Source organism: Cucurbita pepo, chromosome LG04 (genome assembly GCF_002806865.2).
Source record: "Cucurbita pepo subsp. pepo cultivar mu-cu-16 chromosome LG04, ASM280686v2, whole genome shotgun sequence".
Lineage (NCBI taxonomy): Eukaryota > Viridiplantae > Streptophyta > Magnoliopsida > Cucurbitales > Cucurbitaceae > Cucurbita > Cucurbita pepo.
In genome coordinates this window covers 5,166,085-5,187,441 of record NC_036641.1, presented here as the reverse complement: position 1 = coordinate 5,187,441, position 21,357 = coordinate 5,166,085, and the positions used below count along the sequence as shown (strand labels likewise).

General features: G+C 36.9%; 3 protein-coding genes across 3 annotated transcripts; all 3 read left to right on the top strand.

Moving 5' to 3' along the window:
• Positions 1–2,638: 2,638 nt before the first annotated feature.
• Positions 2,639–6,469, top strand: LOC111793492 (nudix hydrolase 13, mitochondrial-like). The gene is made up of 6 exons (XM_023675398.1): positions 2,639–2,952; positions 3,070–3,167; positions 4,460–4,580; positions 4,670–4,753; positions 5,618–5,767; positions 5,881–6,469. Exons 2-6 carry the CDS (start codon positions 3,097–3,099, stop codon positions 6,160–6,162), a joined length of 708 nt encoding a protein of 235 aa, XP_023531166.1. The 5' UTR covers positions 2,639–2,952; positions 3,070–3,096; the 3' UTR covers positions 6,163–6,469.
• Positions 6,470–12,606: 6,137 nt separating this feature from the next.
• LOC111793491 (potassium transporter 4-like) lies at positions 12,607–17,936 on the top strand. The gene is made up of 9 exons (XM_023675397.1): positions 12,607–12,741; positions 14,129–14,369; positions 14,461–14,706; positions 14,963–15,013; positions 15,114–15,374; positions 15,508–15,560; positions 15,885–15,999; positions 16,090–16,344; positions 16,490–17,936. Exons 1-9 carry the CDS (start codon positions 12,697–12,699, stop codon positions 17,575–17,577), a joined length of 2,355 nt encoding a protein of 784 aa, XP_023531165.1. The 5' UTR covers positions 12,607–12,696; the 3' UTR covers positions 17,578–17,936.
• A 1,062-nt stretch (positions 17,937–18,998) lies between these two features.
• Positions 18,999–20,498, top strand: LOC111793490. The gene has a single exon (XM_023675396.1). The coding sequence runs from the start codon at positions 19,316–19,318 to the stop codon at positions 20,252–20,254; it is 939 nt and encodes a 312-aa protein (XP_023531164.1). The 5' UTR covers positions 18,999–19,315; the 3' UTR covers positions 20,255–20,498.
• The last annotated feature ends 859 nt before the right edge of the window (positions 20,499–21,357 follow it).

Sequence of the window (21,357 nt, the reverse complement as noted above, 5' to 3'; positions counted from 1 at the left end):
CTACTTACTCATTCATCTCTCCAACTCGGCTTCTCTTACCTCCTTCACCTATTAGCTCTTGTCTTAGGACGACTTGCAGGTTCGTTCAGTAGCTCTTTTCTTGAACGAGGTAAAGCTATTTGAAGAACCTTTACAGTCGAGAAAATAATCCGTGTTTAGAATCAAACTTAACAGCTCCAGAACCTTTTCCGATATTCCCTAAAATACATTTTATAAAAGTTGAAAAATAAAATTTCAAGAACATTCCAGAAGATTCCAGAAAAAAAAAATAAAGTAGTCTTCGTAAGCTTAATTTTATAAAATATTAAATAAAAAAATAAAATAATTAACCGTATTTACATGAATTCATTAAATAATAATCACAGTTTATAAATTAATTAATAATAGGATTATTATTTATTAATATATTACTTAGCACATTTGAAAGTATTGAAAATTGTTAACTCTATTTTTTTCATTAAATTTAAATATTCATCAAATAAATTTTAAAGAACAAAAGTTGTATTGGTTGAAATAGGACTTTCTCATGTCATTATTTTGAATTTATGAAAACAATATTTATTTAATTGATGATCAATTATAAACGTAGAACTCCAAATTAAGTCAAAGTCAAAGTCAAACCCAACTTTGTCACATGTCTTTCTTATCTCCATGTCATACCAATGAACTTGATTAAATTAAAAGGAGTTGACTTAAATAAATCTAAGCCCATTAAGCTAAGTGGGCTCAAAGCCCATATTTTATCCAAACAAACCCATTTTAAGGCCCAATAGGAAAACGGGCTCAAAACCATGTCGAGCCCTTCTAGCCACACCGGAAGGATTGACTTTTTCTTTTCAGGGATATGCTTCGGCTGCTTCGTTCGCATCAACTACTTAACCGTCGGAAAGACGACTCTCTTTTTCTTGTTTTATTATTAAGCAGGAAGCTTGTCTATAACCCGCATCGGGTGGCTTGAAAATTCAACATAAGGTATTCTGGTAGAGAGCTCTTGTCCTTCCAATTGGATCGAGAGCTCATTCATTCAAAGGGATAAGAAAGAGAGAGTTGAGGATTGTCGACTTTAAATCTTCTCGAAGAATTGAAGACAATTTCAACTATCTTCAACATCGAGTCCATGTAGATTATTCTCATCTCGTTCACACCCAATCAAATCATTTGAATAAGTCGTTATATATTTCACAAACCCAACTAACAAAATTACCGTTACGATACTTTTCTCATTTTCTTCAAAATTTTTATCATTTTTTTTCAAAATTTTAAGGTTCATTCGTATATATAAAACTAATTATAATTAAAAATAATTATATAATTTATATATTTGTATCATAAAAAAAAAGGTTTAAAAAATTAATATATAAAGTTTTCATTTATTTTAAAATCAATGATTTTAAATAATTAAAAGTAAATTAAAATAAGCTAAAACGAGAGAAAATGAAAGGATCTCTATCTGAAGAGGACACGTGGCGGCATCGGGATAACACGTTGGGTTTTTGAAAGCTACGGCTTACCGGTCCAGTAGCACGTGCTTTGAATTTTCCCGCCTTATTATTTTTTATTTCCTTTAAATATTATAGCTTTTTGTTTTAAATAATTTTAATTTTTGTCGTTTACATTAATCAATTCTTAGTGTTTAAAATCACTTACGTGCACCACTTGACGTTCGATTCATAGTATTTTAGTATCAAAACACGAGACAATAGTACGTCTCTTTTGACCTAACGATATCGTTCGAAGTTCATAGAATTTTAAATCTTATAGTGAATTTAAACCTAACTCAACTAATTATAACATATATTTTCGATTAAAAAAAAATCTCACTTTATTTGTTGTTTTATTGTGTCGTTTTTATTGAGCTCGTTCTTAAATCTTAGGTCATTTAGTTGATTAGACCGTTCGAATATCTTATCTATAGCCTCTCCTAGCTATCGAGCTAGAATCACCTATGCTCAACTTAAATTTCGGTGCACACGTCTCCAAAGTTCTGTTCACGTAACTCTCTCTCTCTCTCTCGATTTTTCTTAATTTATCCATTGTATGTCAAAAACGAACCGACGGTGATGTATTTATTGCAACCACCACACCAAATACGAAATGGGTCAACTTTAAAATTTAATCCTCTCGTAGGTTTGTTCACATTAGTATATATGGAATTAGATTGGATCGAAAATTTTTAGATCAACTTAATTGTTCTAATTATAAAATTTTTCAACAACGTAAACATTGGTGAGAATCCAATGTCCCGAAAACCTAAGGGTTCCTACGCAAGGTTCGCCCACGGAGGGTGAGTCAGAGCCTAAGATCAGGCTGAAAGACGTAGTCGATGGACAACATGTGAATATTCCTGTACTACCCCTTGTTGGTCCCGAGGGATGGAGGAGGCTAGGTTAGCCGAAAGATGGTTATCGGTTCAAGGACGCAAGGTGCCCCTATTTTCTCAAGATAAGAAGTACGTCTGAGCCAATTTCGAGTGAGTAACTTAAAAAGATATTTATTTTTAAATATTTAATTAAAAGTTTTATAATAGAAAAAATAAATAATTATGAAATTAAATAAATATATGAAATAAGAGAGAGAGAGACGCGACGTGGTGGAGTATAAAAGAGGCGCCGTTGCTTTGCCATTGGCCGGGCGGATCTCTTTCCTTTGCTTCCCCCCCCCTCCCCCGTCTCTCTCTCTTCATCTTCTTCTTCGTTTATCTTTCTGTTTCCTCTCTCTGTTCTTCAGATACGGGCATGGAAGGCGTCGCATTCATGGTTCGTGTTGTAAATTGAAAGAGGGCAAGCGTCCATTCAATGCACTGTCAGTTGCACAAACCTCCATTTATTACACCGATTTTTGTTTCTGTTTCCGTTTCCCTTTCCATCTTGCTGCCTTGCATGGCCCTTGATTTCTGTATCTTTCAATGATCCCGATTTGATTTGCTGATTGATAGCTTCGCTTCGGCCTCAGGTTTGCTTTATTTTCCATTTCGATTTGATTTATCGTTGTTATCCATTTTCATTTTCAGTCTGTGTGTGTTTGATGGTGATTTCCCTGCAATTCCTGTTTCTGTTTCTCTTTGTTTAGCGATTCTGTTTAGTAGGCGATTGCATAATGTCTGCGGTGTTAGCAAGAACAGGGCGAGATCGTCAGCGCTATGACGATCATTTTCGTCTCGTTTCAGGGTATGATTTTTCTTCTCTTCTTTCTTCCTTTCTCGTTTCGCTCCACTAGAATACCTATGATGTGAAGGAATGATCACGTTTGTTGTTAACAACCATGGATCTTTTGGAATTTACTATTTCTTTTCTGCTATTTCGTCGCATTCTCCTTTGTCTTGTTCGCTTTTTTTTTTCTTTTTCTTTTTTCTCTACATCACTCATAGCCTATTCCTTTTTCCTTATCTTCAATAATTATGAATAGTCTCATTTCACTAACAAATTGCCTAGTTTGAAATGATCATTTCAATTGGTTTTTGCATCTCAAATTTCTGCGCTATTACTATGCTTGTCGCTCGTTTCAATCTACAATTATTGTATCTTTCTGGTTGAGCAATCATTATATATATATATATATATATATACATGGTGGGTCTTCTTATTGACTTGGGTTACATGAACAACATAATGGGTTTCGCTATCTATTTTTTCTCTTTTGTGGGCAAATTTCAGATATTAGAAAAAACACATGGATTTTTGCTGAGGCTGATTTCGAGCTGTGAGTGGATGTTTCAATTCATGCTCCAAAATTCGATAGGGAGTAATTATGATATTTGAAAACACTTGGGTATTTTTCTTTTCAATTGTTTATGAACTTATTCACGTTATAAACATTCTGGTATGCTTGATAGGAATTGAGATGAGATATACCTATTTGAAGTGTATACAAATGAATTTTGGATGCCTGAAAACGAAAATTATAGTATTTTATATGTTTGAATGAGAAAGATACTGATATTAGTTCGCTAACTCCAAAATTTGTTGTATATTATAATTATTTGACGAAAAGACAGCCTGATGAGTTATAGGGGAAGAGAAGGAAACAATTTCTAGATTGAAACATGGATGAATCAGTTGTTGAATGATATGATGTGGATTGTGGATTTGAGTTTCTACTTTCTTGTTCCTTATTTTGTCAGGAAAGTTGCTTGTCTGCAATTGTTCAAAGACTTGTCCTTAACCTAATTCCCTAAATTGAATGTTTAATATGATTAATATAGAATTGTTTCCTTCCAGTTATTGATTTATTTATTTCTCATGCTATTCCAAACTTCAAATTTGAATTCAAAAGTTGGTGTGATGCTGAATGTTTTTCCTCCGAAAATTTAGAGGTTCCTCTACTTGTTGTAGCTTTATCGATGTTGAATTCTTAAATGGCAGTGTTGAATGCTGTTTCATTTGATGTTTTTGTAACTTAATGAATTTAACTCAGCAATTGATACTTATTTGTTGCTTACTTATTGCCACATGCGCAACAGATGCATTCCTTTTAGGCTGATAGAGGACAGCGATGAAGTTCATGACCAGTGTGATATCGAGAACAAAATTGAAGTTCTCATGGTTTCTTCTCCAAATCGTGATGACCTAGTGTTTCCGAAGGTTTATATTTTATCCATTCTTGGTTGAAGGAGTTGGCAAGAAATACCACTGTCCTATATTTCAATGTTTCTCTTTGTTCTGGTTTGTAGGGTGGATGGGAGGATGATGAGACCATCCTGGAAGCAGCGTGTCGTGAAGCCGTGGAAGAAGCAGGAGTGAGAGGAAAGCTCAATGTAGGTTTATATATTGCCCCTTTGTGGAAATTGATAATCTTTTTACATGTTTTCTTCACAAATATCAAACAATATGTGTCAGGGTTGTAGAACCTTTCAGATGCTTGTTCATGGGTTGCCGTAGGAGCCAAGTCTAGGAATAGTTTTGTAACGACCCAAGCCCACTACTAGCAGCTATTGTCCTTTTTGGGCTTTCCCTTTCGGGTTTCCCCTCAAGTTTTTTAAAGAATGCTTCATTCTCCTTCTCAACCGGTGTGGGATCTCACAATCCATCCCCTTCGGGGCTCAGCGTCCTCACTGACACTTGTTCCCTTCTCCAATCGATGTGGGATCCCCAAATCCACCCTCTTCAGCGCTCAATGTCCTTGCTGGCACACCGCCTCGTGTCCATCCCCTTCGGGCCTCAGCCTCCTCGTTGGTACATCGCCCGGTGTCTGGCTTTGATACCATTTATAGCACCCCAAGCCCACTGCTAGCAGATATTGTCCTCTTTCGTTTTTCCTTCTCGGGCTTCATAAGACGAAAGGAAGGTAACCAGGAGCTCACAGGGAGAAATATCCACACCCTTATAAAGAATGCTCCCTTCTCCTCTCCAAGGGGATCTCACAAGTTTACATAAGCAACTGGGCATCTCATGAAATTTGTACTTCGCTGATCTGTTGCTTTAGTAGAACTGCAAAACGCATGAGATTGATGAGTTCTTTGTCAATTGAATGAAAACAACAAACAGTTTTGCTAGCAGTTTAGTTGATTCATGTACTGTATTGTTACTGAAGAATAATAAAGCTAACACCGTATTGTCTTGTTGAACTAGCTACTGTCCATTTTGACTTATTATTGGGAAATTTTCCATTTTTCTGTCAGGAAAACCCTCTCGGAGTTTGGGAATTTAGAAGCAAAAGCAGTCAGGACATCTGCAGCATGGAGGGAGCATGCAGAGGATACATGTTTGCATTAGAAGTTACAGAAGAGCTGGAATCATGGCCAGAGCAGGGAAACCGCCACAGGAAATGGGTCAGTATAGACTTATTACTGGAAACTAGCACTCTTTGAAAAAGCATGTTGTATAAACCGTTTGAACTCTGCCAATAATGAGAAGAAATATTTGGTGTCTGTCTGATTTGCAGCTCAACGTTAAAGAGGCATCCGGACTATGCCGGTACGAATGGATGCGCGTGGCACTCGGAGTGTTTCTTAGAGTAATGATGGGGGGTGAAAACATTGCAACAACTACAGAAAAGACGTCGGAGACGACCCCAGTAACAGTTCCGAACATGGTTGATTGTGCATTGATATCGTCAAACTGCTGTGGAAGGCCTGCGTTCGGTCAGGCGCAGGGTACGAGTCATGCAGCAGCAGGCATAGGGATCTCAAGGGGATGCAGATTAGGCATCACAATAACAGAATGATGAAGAAGTTGTGCAGTGGAACAAACGGTGAAGTGAAGAGAAGAGAAGCAGATGAGGTATGCTTTTTGAGCTTTGGTTGGGGTTGTTGCATAGTGTGAATGATGGTGCGTTTGATGAAGGGTATTGGTATTATTGTAATATGCTGGAAGTAAATGAAGAAGCCAAGGCAGCCTCAGGGGTGGTTGGTGGGTGGGGGAACCAAACAGTGTATTGTAGTTGGAGAGAGATAAAGACAGCCTCAGGTTTAACTCGTGTTTGCTGTTTAATGGAAATGGATATGGAAATGGTTTAGAGCACCAAAATACCTCTCATCTCATAATATTCTATTCAATTTTGCCTTTAGAAATTATATATATAGTTTTATTTTAACCATCATCTTCAAAGGTTATGAAGATGAGTAAGCGTATAGACAATAAATTCGCTCTCTTTCGCCAAGAAATGAGAGAACGGAGGAAATAAATAAAGATACGTGGATACAGATGTCTATTTAGCCTCCAGGGTTGTGTGCTCCATGAGGACTTGTCTTGAACGGGGTGGAGATTTTCATTAAACCGTGAATAAGGGAGGGAGTGGGAAGAGATTTTCATTAAACCGTGAATAAGGGAGGGAGTGGGAAGAGGGAGATAAGGGAGGGAGTGAATGAGGTTGAAGACAAGAATTATATTCTCCTGCCTAATTTCTCAATCAGACCTGTCTCTGTCCCAAGGATTATATTCACTGTTCCTACCCAATTCCTCGACCAGATTTGTCTCTGCCTCAAGGATTATATTCTCCGTCCTTGCCTAATTTCTCGACCAGACTTGCTTCTACTCCAAGGATTATAATTCTCGTCTCTGCCCAATTTTTCGACCAGATCTATCTCTCCCGTTTTATTTTTAAGTTTTATATTGAAGAAAACTTTTTATATTCATATAATTTTTTTTTTGTATACTCTCGAAGAAAATATAAGTTCGATGTCTTCGATCAAATTTAATTTGTGTAATAATAATTTTTTTAACGTTTAAATTATTATTTTTATGGTGTTAATGGAACTAATTTAAAAATTAATTACTATTTTCAACAATTAATTTATTAATGGAAAAAAATTAATTACTATTTTCAACAATTAATTTATTAATGGAAAAAAATTAATTACTATTCTTTTTATATAATTTTCAACAATTAATTTATTAATGAAAAAAAAAAACTAATTACTATTCTTTTTATATAATTTGAAAAAAATTAATTACTATTCTTTTTATATAATTTTTCTTACATTTAAAAAATTATATATATGATCAAATTTTGTTTTCATAATTAATTTTATATTTTATTTATTATTTAAAAATTAAAAAAAAATTATAAGGGGTTAAACTTCCCTCTCTCTCTGACATCTCTATCGATGGATGTCTATTATAAGGGAAACTTTATTTGGATAGTTGGATTAGAGATCTGAATCGTTTCAAATTACATATCACTTTATTTGGATAGTTGGATTAGAGATCTGAATCGTTTCAAATTACAGATCGAAAGTTATGAAATTGAAAGGAAAATAGGTTAGAAGTCACTTATTTGGTTGAAATCTGGAAATCTTGTACGGGTGAAGGAGAGGTTAGAAGTCACTTATTTGGTTGAAATCTGGAAATCTTGTACGGGTGAAGGAGACAAAAGGATGCATGTTGACTATCTGGACAGGGAATGCGCCCACGAACGCGGACGATGTGTGTTACAATTCGAACAAAGCACATGTTGGCTTACTAGTAGAAACACATGCCATTAACAAATTGCATCACTTGACCTGCATCCAACTTGCACCCACCACCCTATAGTCGATCCGGGATCACGACCCACATCCATGAACTAGCCTGATCCAGCTCCCATGATTCGCAACTACACTTCCTTTCCACGTGTGATACACATGCATAATAAGCGTGCGATCACACATGCATAATAAGCGTGCGTAAATACCCCATCCAGCCCATCCACTGCCTATAGGGCGTGTGAGTTCCCATTTCTTTATCGTTCGACCCCAGTTTGTAATTTTTCCATCCCAATTCTAATACTAATCCTATTTTCGTGTGAATTAAGTTCCTCTAGAGAATTTCCAGTGACTTTTCTACTAATGATTGTACTTGAGAATGAAAAATCAATAAATAGCCTCACAAATTTTAGGAAGTAATACTTATAGGAATCACTTGAATATGCATGTATGCTATAAAACCTAACCTTAGACGACTAGTATTAGTATGACCCGAGCCTAGGAAGATTGGATAAACACGAGAGATAATCACATTAATTGATTGGTATCCGTGATTTTGAACCTCTGAAAAGTAACTCAGAATAAGTCAAAATTTATCGCACATGCAATCTTATAATTCTATCGATTAAACTCTCACGTAAATTTACAAAAATTTAATGGATATACTGTATAATTTTGTTTTTATTAGAAAGAAGCGTGTTATATTATAATAGTTGGGGCAAAAATAAATAAATAAATATGTACTTTATTATTATTATTATTATTATTATTATTATTATTATTATTATTATTATTATTATTATTATTATTATCTGTACTTTTTATTTTTTGATTGTCCTTGTTGTCGTAGACGTGGCCTGTGGGAGTAGACTTCAGCAATGTAATTACAAATTGCAATGTAGATGACGTGGACATTTGGGTTTGGTTTAGAGTCACGCGCCATTCAAGTGTTTTGACTTCACGTGCACAGCCTAGGCACGTGATCTCCACCCGCCGCCCCCTCTTCCTTTTCTACGCGTTTCTCGTGACGCGTCCAATGCGTGTGCGTCTTACAATTTTCTTCCTTTTTTACCCTTACCATTTCTATCCACATTAATTAATTATCTTCTATTTTTTTAAATTAAATTTATTTTTTAATTTGACCCTTTATTTATTTATTTTATTTATAAAATTAAGTGAAATTAATGCATTACAAATTATAAAAAAATTAATGAATTATTTCAATGGACCAGTCTATTATATAGACTAGTTTTTGGCATAGCTATAAGTTTTTACAAATAAAATATAAAATACGACCCAGATCCACCGCTAGCAGATATTGTCTCTTTTGGCTTTTCTTTTTGGGCTTCGGTTTGTTCTCCTCCCCCAACCAACGTGGGACATCACAATCCACCCCCTTTGGAGCCCAACGTCCTCGCTGACACTCTTTTCTTCCTCCAATCGATGTGGGACCACCCCCAAATCCACCATCCTTTGGGGCCCAGCATCCTTACTGGCACACCGCCTCGTGTCTACCCCCTCTCGGGAAATAGCGAGAAGGCTGACACATCGTCCGGTGGGCCCAACGTCCTCGCTGACACTCTTTTCTTCCTCCAATTGATGTGGGAGCCTCCTTTGGGGCCCAACATCCTTACTGGCACACCGCCTCGTGTCTACCCTCTTCGGGAAATAGCGAGAAGGCTGACACATCGTCCGGTGTCTGGCTCTGATACCATTTGTAACGACCCAGATCCACCGCTAGCAGATATTGTCCTCTTTAGGCTTACCATTTCGAGCTTCCCCTCAAGGCTTTAAAACGTGTCTGCTAGGGGAAGGTTTCCACACCCTTATAAATGGTAGTTTGTTCTCCTCCCCAATCAATGTGGGACATCACAATTCAAAATCTGAATTCGACACTTGATAGCCTTGACATTCCCCTGTAACTACCTATTTCTCGCTTTTAAGAGTAAATACTGGAAATAAACCCTAAATCTCAATGATCGAAGATGTGAGTTTTGTAAATTTATTGTTACGACCCATGCACAAGATTCGGAATCTGGATTCAGCACCGGATAGCACTAACATTCTTTTATATCTACATGCTCCCGCTTCTTAGAGTAAATACTATCCCACCAACATATGTCTTTTCACGCTTTGTTCTCACTCATATGGTTCTTAGAAAAATTCCCGAGAAGTCACCCTAATACAGAAATGCGCTAAACAAAACACATTTTACTTTCACGTTTCTTTGGTATAAGTAGTAACTTTCAATTCTTTTAAGTATTTTTAGCCCTGTTGGATCTATAGGATCGCTCTCGTTTGAGTGTTATCTCAGTTCATTCATGTATTTCTCTTTTACTCGGGTATCATATTTACAAACAAAACTGAATCGAAGTTCAAATATAAAATTGACGTATGAAAGGTACGACCAAAATGGAGAGATTGGAACGAGAGTGGATGAAAGTATTGGGCATTGGGGATTTGAAATTTGATATGACACGTAATCAATAAGGAAGGAATTCATTGGATTAAGGCTCTATGCCACATGTCATGTTATGTTGATGGGTTTGAAATGAGAGACCATGGAATATGGCCTATCACTCCCCATTAATTCCATTATATATTGCATAACAATTTGCTGACTCAGCCAAAAAAAAAATTATTTTATTATTTTCTTCACCTAATTATGCCATCCACTAACATTTGTTTGATTTTTTTTTTAATAATCACGGGATATAGTGTGAGATCTTATCCCGATGGTAGAGGGGAACAAAATATTTTTATAAGGGTGTAGAAACTTTTTCCGTTATAGACGCGTTTTAAAATCGTGAGGCTGACGACAATACGTTACAGGCCAAAGTGGATAATATATGTTAATGGTGGACATCAGTTGGATAGGGGGAAGAAAACATTTCTTATAAGGGTGTGGAAATCTCTCCCTAATAGACGCGTTTTAAAATCGTGAGGTTAACAACAACACGTTACGGGTCAAACCAGACAATATTTGTTAACGGTGGACTTGGACTGTTACAAATGGTATTAGAGTCAGTCACCGGGTAGTGTGCCAACGAGGACGCGGGCCCCCTAAGGGAGGTGGATTATAAGATACCACATTGGTTGGATAGAGAAAGAAAACATTTCTTATATGGGTGTGGAAATCTCTCCCTGATAGACTTGTTTTAAAATCGTGAGGTTAATGATAATATTTGTTAACGGTGGGCTTGGACTGTTACAATTGGTATCAGAACCAGTCACTCGGTAGTGTGCCAACGAGGACACTGGCCCCTAAGGAAGGTGGATTATAAGATCCCACATCTGTTAGATAAGGGAACAAAACATTTCTTATAAGGGTGTGAAAAACCAAACCTCTCCTTGGTATATGTGTTTTAAAACTGTGAGGCTGACGATAATGCGTTACGGGCTAACGCGGACAATATCTATTAATGGTGGACTTGGACTGTTACAAATGGTATTAGAGCTCGTCATTGGGGAATGTGCCGACGAGAACGCTAGCTCCTAAGGAAGGTGGATTATGAGATCCCACATCGGTTGGATAGTGTTTTAAAACTGTGAGGTTGACGACGATATGTAACGGGTCAAAACGGACAATATCTGCTAATAATGGGCCTGTGTTAATCTCTCTCTAGTTTACGTGTTTTAAAACTGTGAGGTTGACGACGATATGTAACGGGTCAAAACGGACAATATCTATTAGTAATGGGCCTGAGTTGTTACATATAGATCGAACCTTAACAAACCAATAGTTTTAGTCCTTTTACGTTAATTTGTTTCCAACAAATGAATATTAGTTAAGATGAATTATAGATATCAAAATGATCCCTTTTAACTCGAACACAGCTCAACTAGTTAAGTAATCAAAACTTCGACCAGTAAAATATTAAAAAATTAGATTAAATTATGAAAATGACTCTGGAACCTTTTCATTTGTTTAACAAATACCTCTATTTTTAAAATTACAATATTGCCCTTGGCTTATTATAAACGTTTTCAAACTACCATTAGAATAATTTAACAAAAAAACCAACCACTTAGTGACTTGGAAATCAAACCCTAAACCCTAAACCCTAAACCCTAAACCCTAAACCCTAAACCCTANTTTTAAAAAAAATTACAATACTACCCTTAACTTTTCATAATCGTTCCAAAACTACTCTTAAAATATTAAAATAAAAATTTAGATTTGGTTAATAAATCAAAATTTAAATATTAAAAATTTAGATTAAATTACGAAAATACCCTTGAACTTTGTCATTTGTTTAAAAAATACCTCTATTTTAAAAAAAATTACAATACTACCCTTAAAGTTTCATAAACGTTTTAAAACTAAGTGACTTGAAAATCAAAGCCTCAACGGGTTAAGTAATCAAAACCTCGACAAGTAGAATATTAAAAAATTAAATTAAATTATGCAAATGATCCACAAACTTTCTCATTTATTTAAAAAAATACTTTTATTTTTTAAAAACTTACAATATTACTCATGACTTTTTTATGAATATTTCAAAATTATTATTAAAATTATATTCGGTTGCATTTATTTATTTTATTAAATATTCTAATGGATTTCTAATCCAACGAAACTAATAGATACTCACTGATGACTTTATATATTTATAGGCCAACATTGACAACCATTATTACTATTATTTTATTATTTTATTATTCGATTATTGCGATTATTAATATAATTTAATTAACGCCACCATAAGCAGACAACTTACATTTGTTTTTGGTTTCTTCTCTGCGCCATCCCCGACTCTCTCCATTTCTCACACCCAGCTGGGTTTCGCTCTCCAATGGAGCAAGGTTCTGGGTTTGCCACTTCCTCCCCCGCTTCTCAGGTTTTCTTCTTCTCCTCGATGCCTCTGCTTCATTTCTTTTGATTTTCTAACGTGATTCTGCTTCAATTTCATGTTCTTCTTTTGCTTCACTGTTTCTCATCTTCAATTTGCCATTACCCTCCTAAATTCTTCGTCTGTTCTAAGATTTCCTTTAATTATGTCGTAAATGGACGTTGTTTAAGCTCCTGATTTCGGTTTTTGCCTGCTGAGTCTCTATTTTGAATCGGAACCCTGTCTTTTGCCGATTTGATTATAGATTTTGCTACCATTCTCTTGGTATTGGATATTGGATTTACGGCTTCGTCTTAATCGTTTTCCGTCTATGTGGTCAACTTTTTCTACAGCTTTTCTTTCTCTTCTCAGACTCTTGATTATTGTGGTGGTTTTTCTTGGCTCCTTCCTTTCATCAGCATTTGTTTGTTCATTACAATTATTTCGATTATTTTACTGATTTTTATCACAACCATCGTTGTCGTCATCATCTTATGTATTGGTTTTTAAATTTCTTTTTGATAACGATTAGCTTAGGTCTTCCTTTTGTTTAGTTTTCTCTTGATGATGTTTTCTTTCTAATATAATATTCCTTTTGTTTAATCTTATTTGGGAGTCTAAGCATACTTTATCCGTTGATTATACTTGTAAGCTCGCAATTGATAGGTTAGTGGCTTCCTTGTCGTGGTGTAAGAAATCTAGTTTCCTTAACTTAGGTAGTCACCATAGGTTGCAGGTTGAAGTGTACAATTTCTCTTGGCTTCTTCCAATTTTGTGACCCACCAATATAATCTTGTGTACTCAACTGTATAGTTTTCTGTAACAACTCAAGCCCACCGCTAGTAAATATTGTCCGCTTTGGCCATTACGAATCGCCGTCAGTCTCACGGTTTTAAAACGCGTTTGGTAGGGAGAGGTTTCCATACCTTTATAAGGAATTCTTCGTTCTCCTCTCCAACCGACGTGGGATCTCACATTTCCATTATTGGATAATGATGATTGAACTTGCAATTTCATGAAACATAGCGAAATATTTTACCATCCTAATTGTGCACTCTTTTGTTTTTGACTTGTCCGATCACAAGGCATGTTTCCTCCTCATTGCTAACAGTGGCATGTTGTGGTGGAACTAGCTCATCGAAGCAGAAAATCTGTTAAATGAACTGTTTTTACTCCCAAACCATTGAGGAGCATGCCTATATATCATAAAGTCAATTTGATTCTGTGAAAGGCCGAACCTGATGGTGTTTTCACCTGCACATCTTTGTTGTTCTTTCCCTGCATATCAATCTTTTTTCTTGCAGTAGTACACGGGAACTCTTTTGGACCTTCGGATTTTCCTTAATGGTAATCAAATTTCCAGTTTTAACTGAATCTTATGTCTTGTTTTTTGCAGCTTTCGGGAGCGTACCTCACAAGGAATTTACTACTTGCATACCAAAGTTTTGGAGTAGTGTATGGAGATTTGAGTACTTCGCCCCTCTATGTTTACTCGAGTACGTTTGCAGGGAAGTTACTGACACATCGAACTGAGGAAGTAGTATTTGGTGCATTTTCCTTGATCTTCTGGACTCTTACACTGATACCATTGTTGAAGTATGTCTTCATTGTATTGAGCGCAGATGACAATGGTGAAGGTATAAGTTGGATTGCAGAACTTGTTCATTTATGTGAAATTTAATTAAGCATTTAAGGTTCTTTTGTTTACCATTTGTTCTCTGGTTTCAGGAGGAACCTTTGCTCTTTACTCCCTTCTCTGTCGACATGCTAAGTTGAGTTTACTTCCTAACCAACAAGCAGCTGATGAGGAGCTCTCAGCTTACAAATATGGACCATCTTCTCACGTAGTAGCCCCTTCTCCACTAAAAAGGTTTTTGGAAAGGCATAAAACACTTAGGATGGTCTTACTTCTTGTCGTATTATTTGGTGCTTGCATGGTCATTGGTGATGGTGTGCTGACTCCTGCAATTTCAGGTTAGGTATTTACTAATTTTCATAAACGTAAGATTCACAAGGACTCTATAGGTGTTTGATCTTCTTTCCATTATATTTTAGAATCCTTAGTAGTGAATACGTATAAAGATCTTCATGTTTCCTGGCAGTTTACTGATTTCAGTAGAATGCATCGTACATGTTCTCTAAAATTACGAATACTGGAATGTTTACGATTTTGGTCTTCATTGTTTTAGGACTTTTTTGTCTCATGTATATTATGTCCTTTGCCATGCAGTTCTATCCTCAGTTTCAGGTTTAAAAGTTACTGAAGCAAAATTGTCCAATGGTAATTTATTATCCTTACATAGATTCTGACTAACTGTGATGCTTAAGTAAGTCTTTTATCATAATATTCTGATTCTCATTTAAGATGATCTGAACTGTAGGGACACTCCTTTTGATTGCTTGTGTCATATTGGTTGGTCTGTTTGCCCTGCAGCACTGTGGCACCCATAAGGTTGCGTTTATGTTTGCTCCAATAGTTATCATCTGGTTGTTGTCAATTTTCTCCATTGGTTTGTACAACATAATACGTTGGAACCCAAGTATTGTACGCGCAATTTCCCCTCATTATGTTATCAAGTTCTTAAGAGTCACCGGTAAAGACGGTTGGCTTTCTCTTGGAGGGGTTCTTCTGGCCATAACTGGTATGTGGAATCTGGAATTGCTATATGTATTTAGTTCCGTTTTTCTTAGGATTACGGGCCATGTCCTCGTCAATTAGTTGAGTTTGGTGTTTATTTTCAAGCTGATTAATGGGAATTTATGTGGTTTCCTCAGGTACTGAAGCTATGTTTGCAGATCTTGGTCATTTCACTGCTTTGTCTATAAGGGTGAGCTTGTGTGACCTTATGTGTTTTAAGGCAATCAAATTCCATTATGCAGCGGATAGAGGAGCTATATTCTATTATTCACCTTTTTTTTTCCACTCATTGAATAAAAAATATGGTAGAGATAATTGCTGGTTCCAACTTCTTCATGCCCTGATACTATGAAGCTCAAGTTTGATTGTATCATTGAATAAAAAAGGATATTTGGAATACAATAGTGACGATGACTTGATTTTGGCTCTGTGCCTTGAGCCATTGACTACTCGTCTCATTTAGCAACGACTAGCGAGTTGTTAAGCAACTAATTCGGATTCTTTGCTTTTGCAGCTTGCTTTTGTATTCATTATCTACCCTTGTTTGGTAGTACAATACATGGGTCAAGCTGCCTTTCTGTCTAAGAACCTTCATTTGTTTCCAAACAGTTTTTATGACTCGATACCTGGTTAGTTAACCAGTCTTGTTTACTCAACAGTGGTTTGGATCTCAAGTATTCTGATCTTAACACTGTCAATGCCGTTATTTCCTCTTGCAGAACCTGTATTTTGGCCTGTTTTTATCATTGCTACCCTGGCGGCTATTGTGGGGAGCCAAGCTGTGATTACTGCTACGTTCTCTATTGTCAAACAATGCCATGCCCTTGGTTGCTTTCCAAGAGTGAAAGTTGTCCACACCTCTAAACACATATATGGGCAGATCTACATCCCAGAAATAAACTGGATATTAATGATCCTTACTCTTTCCATTACGATCGGGTTTCAAGATACGACAATGATTGGAAATGCTTACGGTAAGTGCTTTAGACTCTCTCGTTCACACCTGCATCTGCAAGTGTGCTCATAATCGATGTCTCTGAAAACATACCTTTTTTTTCTTCCTGCTTGCAACTACTGCGCCTTTCCTCTACATGATTGTGTTTTTTGTTCGTGGTCCAGGACTCGCTTGCATGACAGTTATGTTCACGACGACATTTCTTATGGCACTCGTCATTGTATTTGTTTGGCAAAAAAGTATCCTGCTGGCTGCACCTTTCATCATCTTCTTCTGGTCTGTCGAGGCTGCCTACTTATCAGCAGCAATCATAAAAGTGCCTCAAGGAGGGTGGGTTCCGCTTGTGCTGTCAGCGTTTTTTATGATTGTTATGTTCGTCTGGCATTATGGCACTCGCAAGAAGTACAACTTTGATCTACACAATAAAGTCTCACTGAAGTGGTTGCTTGGACTAGGCCCGAGTCTTGGTATAGTTCGCGTCCCGGGAATTGGTCTCATATACTCGGAATTGGCAACAGGAGTTCCTGCAATATTTTCCCACTTTGTGACGAATCTCCCTGCGTTTCACAAAGTTTTAGTCTTCGTGTGCGTAAAGTCTGTTCCTGTTCCGTATGTCTCACCCGAAGAACGTTTTCTCATTGGGAGGGTCTGTCCTAGACCGTATCGCATGTATCGATGCATAGTGAGGTATGGCTACAAGGATATTCAGAAGGATGATGGAGACTTTGAGAACCAGTTGATACTAAACATTGCAGAATTCATACAAATGGAGGCAGAGGAACCACAATTCTCAAGCTCCGAAAACTCTTCAATCGATGGGAGGATGGCCGTGATAAGCACACGAAGCATACAATCGAACTTGAGCTTCATAGTATCGGGGCACGAAGAAGTTGGTACCAGCAACTCCATCCACAGCAGCAAATCTGCCACACTCCATAGTTTACGATCCGCCTACGAGGATGAGAACCCACAACTAAGAAGACGCCAGGTACAGTTTCAGTTATCTCCCAGCCCTTCAATAGACCCTAGAGTTAGGGAAGAGTTGATGGACTTGATCCAAGCCAAGGAGGCCGGTGTAGCATATATAATGGGACACTCATACGTCAAGGCTAGAAGATCGTCGTCATACTTGAAAAAGCTCGTAATAGATATCGGTTACTCATTCCTCCGAAAGAACTGTCGAGGCCCGTCTGTGGCGCTCAACATCCCTCACATCAGTCTAATTGAAGTGGGGATGATCTATTATGTCTAGTACTGTGAAGAACCCCATATATTCTGATTGTTCCAAATAGACGTTGTCGGTTTGATCCCCATCCCCGACGACGACATCTGCAACGTCTTTGCAGCAGTCGAACAACATGATTCAGATATGTAGATAGATTGAAGGACTCAATATTACCTTTCCAAATGCCTTATCCTACTGAAGAGGGAAAGGGTAAAACTCAACATGTGGGTGAGTGGCTCGCTCACTTGCAAACAAGAGGAAGGGCTTGGACTCCCTTTTCATATCTTCTTCTGTAATGTCTTATAGGATCAACCAAACCATTCATAGTTGAAGAAGCTTTTGAGCATTGCCCATATTATTAATACTTAAGAAACTGTTTTCTTGTATTTCTTAATAACTTCTCACCCAAATAGTTTCCCTAACAAGCTTAATTTTCGATGATGAGGTCTGTTTGTGGATTATTGAGAGTGAGTCCCGTTGGCTAATTTAGGGAATGATCATGAGTTTATAAGTGACGAATACTATCTCCATTGGTACGGGGCTTTTTGGGGAAGCTCAAAGCAAAGCCACGAGAGCTTATGCTTAAAGTGGACAATATCATATCATCGTGGAGAGTCGTGATTCTTAACATGTTGTTGTTGGGGCGTGTAGATCTTAAAAAGTGTATTGAAGTTCATCGGGCTTAAAGCACTATTTGAGCATGGGTCGGGGTTAATCCAACGTTCAATAGTTTGAACTTAGGTTGACCCATTATATTAACTCGTTAAATACGAATTATTTAATAGTTTTCTAATATATATATATATATATTCCAATTTTATTGATGAGAGTTCTTAAAATTTATTGAATTTTATTTGAAATTGTAGATGTTTTTATTTTAATATAAGTTTCATTTTTTAAAACTTTTTTGTCAAATTTTAACATTTTTAATTAATTTTTTAATTTTTTTTATTAATGTTGGTGAATAATCAACTTCTTAATTATTAAAGCATCTATATATATATATATATATATATATATATATATATATATATATATATATATATATTAACAGTAAAACTTTTAAAATTTAAAAGTATTTTTAATTTTTTTTAAGATAAGTTTAAGGATATTAATAAAAAAAAAAATTAAAATTTGAAAGATATTTTAAAAACATTTAATAAAAATTAATAATATTTAAATTAATTTTCCATATTAATAAAAAAATTTATAAATTGGAAGACATTTTTAAAATTTAATTATTTTTAGATTATTTTTTTTAAGGTTGAAGAATATTGTTGAAAATTTTCAAGTAAAATAATTTTTTTAGTTTAAAATATTTGTAATGCTAATAATTAGTCTAAAAAAAACACAATTTTTATAAAATATTATTAAAATATGCAATATTATTAATATTTCTCATTATTATAATTTTTTATTTTAATTTTTGGATGAGATTTCATGACAGTTTAATTACGCCGTTGGAATTAATCAAAATGGAAAACTAATTTTTATTTTTTTAGCAGAAAAAACTCTCTTTCTCTCTCGTTTCTCGCCGTTTCCCTTAGACCATTTCTCCGTCTTCTGCATAATCCGCCTCTTCTTCTTCTTCTTCTTCTTCTTCTTTATCCTTCTCCGGCGGATTTCTCCGGCTCCGGCGACGCCCGACACAAATCGCTGCGGATCATCTCGCTACCCGTTACGCACTGTTCAAATCCAAGCATGTCTGTAAGCTTTCGGATCTGAATCAGATTCTAAATCTGTGTTCTGAGCGAGTGAGAGAACAATGGCTGCTATGATATTCCATGTCTTCTCATCGGCGGCGCTGCTGTCGCTCGGGCTCTACCACATCGTCTCCGTTACGCTCAATTACCTTAAGTTCCCTCAGACCTACTCCGCTAGGCCCTACCATCCCTTCCCGCCTTCCTCTTCACGTCCGCTTCAGCTTCATCTTCCCCATCACTACGGCCTCCGGTACCTGCAACTCTACCTCGCAATCCCTTGCCTCATTATCGCCTTTGCTCATCAGGCCATTGTCGCCGCCGACCCTGACCCTCTCCTCAAAGGCAGCACCCCCGTCCACTACTTCCTCTCTCTCCAATCCGCCGCTGTTATTTTCCTGTTCCTCATATTTACTCTCGCTCTTCTCCTCTCCGATTCCACCTCTCTTCTCCCTCTCCCTTCCGATCTCTTTTTTGCCCTAGCTTCCGCCTTATTCTTCTTGCAATTTTCTGTTTCTTCATCGGCTGCCTCTGTCCAGACCTCCGATCTTCAAGCGAAATGCGATTCCGTCTCCGGTAAAATCTCTGCTCTGGCGTCCTTCCTCTGCCTGGTCCTTGCTTGCTTGCCGAGGCTCTTCGTGGCCGATATGGGTTTGGGGGCGACTTTCTTCCTCCAGGGTCTTTGGATGCTTCAAACGGGGCTCTCGCTCTATGTTGAGGCCTTCATTCCTGAAGGATGTCACAGGTTGCTTGACGTGGTGAACAGCGTGGAGGGATCCACCAAGTGTGATTTGGAGGAATCCCGGCTCAGGGCTGTTGCCATTTTGGATCTGGCATTGCTGATCCACGTTATGTTTGTTCTGCTGATTGTGATACTCATTTATGCTGTCATTGCCAAGATTGTTGGCGTTAGGAGAGTTGGGTCTTACGAAGCTTTACCAGCTACTGCCATGGGGGAAAACAATCATATACAGATGAAAGAATTGACGGGCACCCAGGCTTAATCCTCTTTATTTGGTTGGCTTATTCCTTTATCTTTGTTCTTCAACTCTTGTTCTTGTTCTTGTTCTAGCTGTGCACTGCTGGTTATTGCAATCAAAGATTTTGTGCGTTCTTTTTGTTATGTGCCTCTCGGTTTGGTATCAATGGAATGTTCTCTGTATAATCTGATCCTGACCCCCCTTCCCTACTGAACCTTTTTTGCAAATGATTGTTCAGTAGCTAGATTTGAGGGTTTACAGCGATCAATTCCTTCTTCAATTAATGTCCCTAACGTGCTGTGGGCCTTCTTATTTGATTAAGAATCATAATGCTATAGTTCTTTCCTACTGTTTGAACTGGATTCTTGCTGCCTCTCTGCTTCTTCAGTTATCATTCTTTTGTGAGATCTCTCGTTCATCCGTTTGGGAGGAGAACTAAGCATTTTTTTACTTCCTAGTAAATGCTTTTTAAAAACCTTGAGAGAAAGTCTACATAGGACGATATTAGGTAGTAGTGGGCTTGAGCGGTTACGGTTTAGTTACGGTTTAGTTCCGATGATGCTTATGCTTTTTGGGTACCCTGGCCTTAACTTGAATTGAATGAATGTGAAAGAGGAACAAAATGCTATAGTTCTTTCCTACTTTATTGCTGTTTGAAACTGGATTCTTGTTGCCTCTCTCCTTCTTGGATTATCATTCTTTTGTGAGATCTCACGTTCATCGGTTGGGGAGGAGAACTAAGCATTTTTTTTAATAGGGATGTGGAAACCTCTCTCTAGTAAACTCGTTTCAAGAACCTTTGAGACACAGTCCAAATAGGACAATATTTGCTAGAAATGAGCTTGAGCGGTTACGGTTTAGTTTTGATGATATGCTTTTTGGGTACCTTGGCCTTAACTTGAATTGAATGTGAAAGAGGAACACAAAGTGCTATAGTTCTTTCCTACTTTATGGCTGTTTGAACTGGATTCTTGCTGGTTATATCATTGTTTAGTTCTGATGCTTATGCTTTTGGGGTACCCTGGCCTTAACTTGAATTGAAGTTGAAAGAGGAACGTTCATGTTAGTCTTTAGTGGAAGAACTTCCACTACTTGAACTTCTTTGATGAGTTTTGGTTTATGAAATT

Excerpts from the sequence above, each read along its gene's own strand:
- LOC111793492 (XM_023675398.1), top strand. The coding sequence starts at position 3,097 with ATGTCTGCGGTGTTAGCAAGAACAGGGCGAGATCGTCAGCGCTATGAC. Across the intron at positions 3,168-4,459 it reads CATTTTCGTCTCGTTTCAGG|ATGCATTCCTTTTAGGCTGA; the intron begins GTATGATTTTTC and ends CATGCGCAACAG. Across the intron at positions 5,768-5,880 it reads GAAACCGCCACAGGAAATGG|CTCAACGTTAAAGAGGCATC; the intron begins GTCAGTATAGAC and ends TCTGATTTGCAG.
- LOC111793491 (XM_023675397.1), top strand. The coding sequence starts at position 12,697 with ATGGAGCAAGGTTCTGGGTTTGCCACTTCCTCCCCCGCTTCTCAG. Across the intron at positions 15,014-15,113 it reads TGAAGCAAAATTGTCCAATG|GGACACTCCTTTTGATTGCT; the intron begins GTAATTTATTAT and ends TCTGAACTGTAG. Across the intron at positions 16,345-16,489 it reads AATGATTGGAAATGCTTACG|GACTCGCTTGCATGACAGTT; the intron begins GTAAGTGCTTTA and ends TTCGTGGTCCAG.
- LOC111793490 (XM_023675396.1), top strand. The coding sequence starts at position 19,316 with ATGGCTGCTATGATATTCCATGTCTTCTCATCGGCGGCGCTGCTGTCG.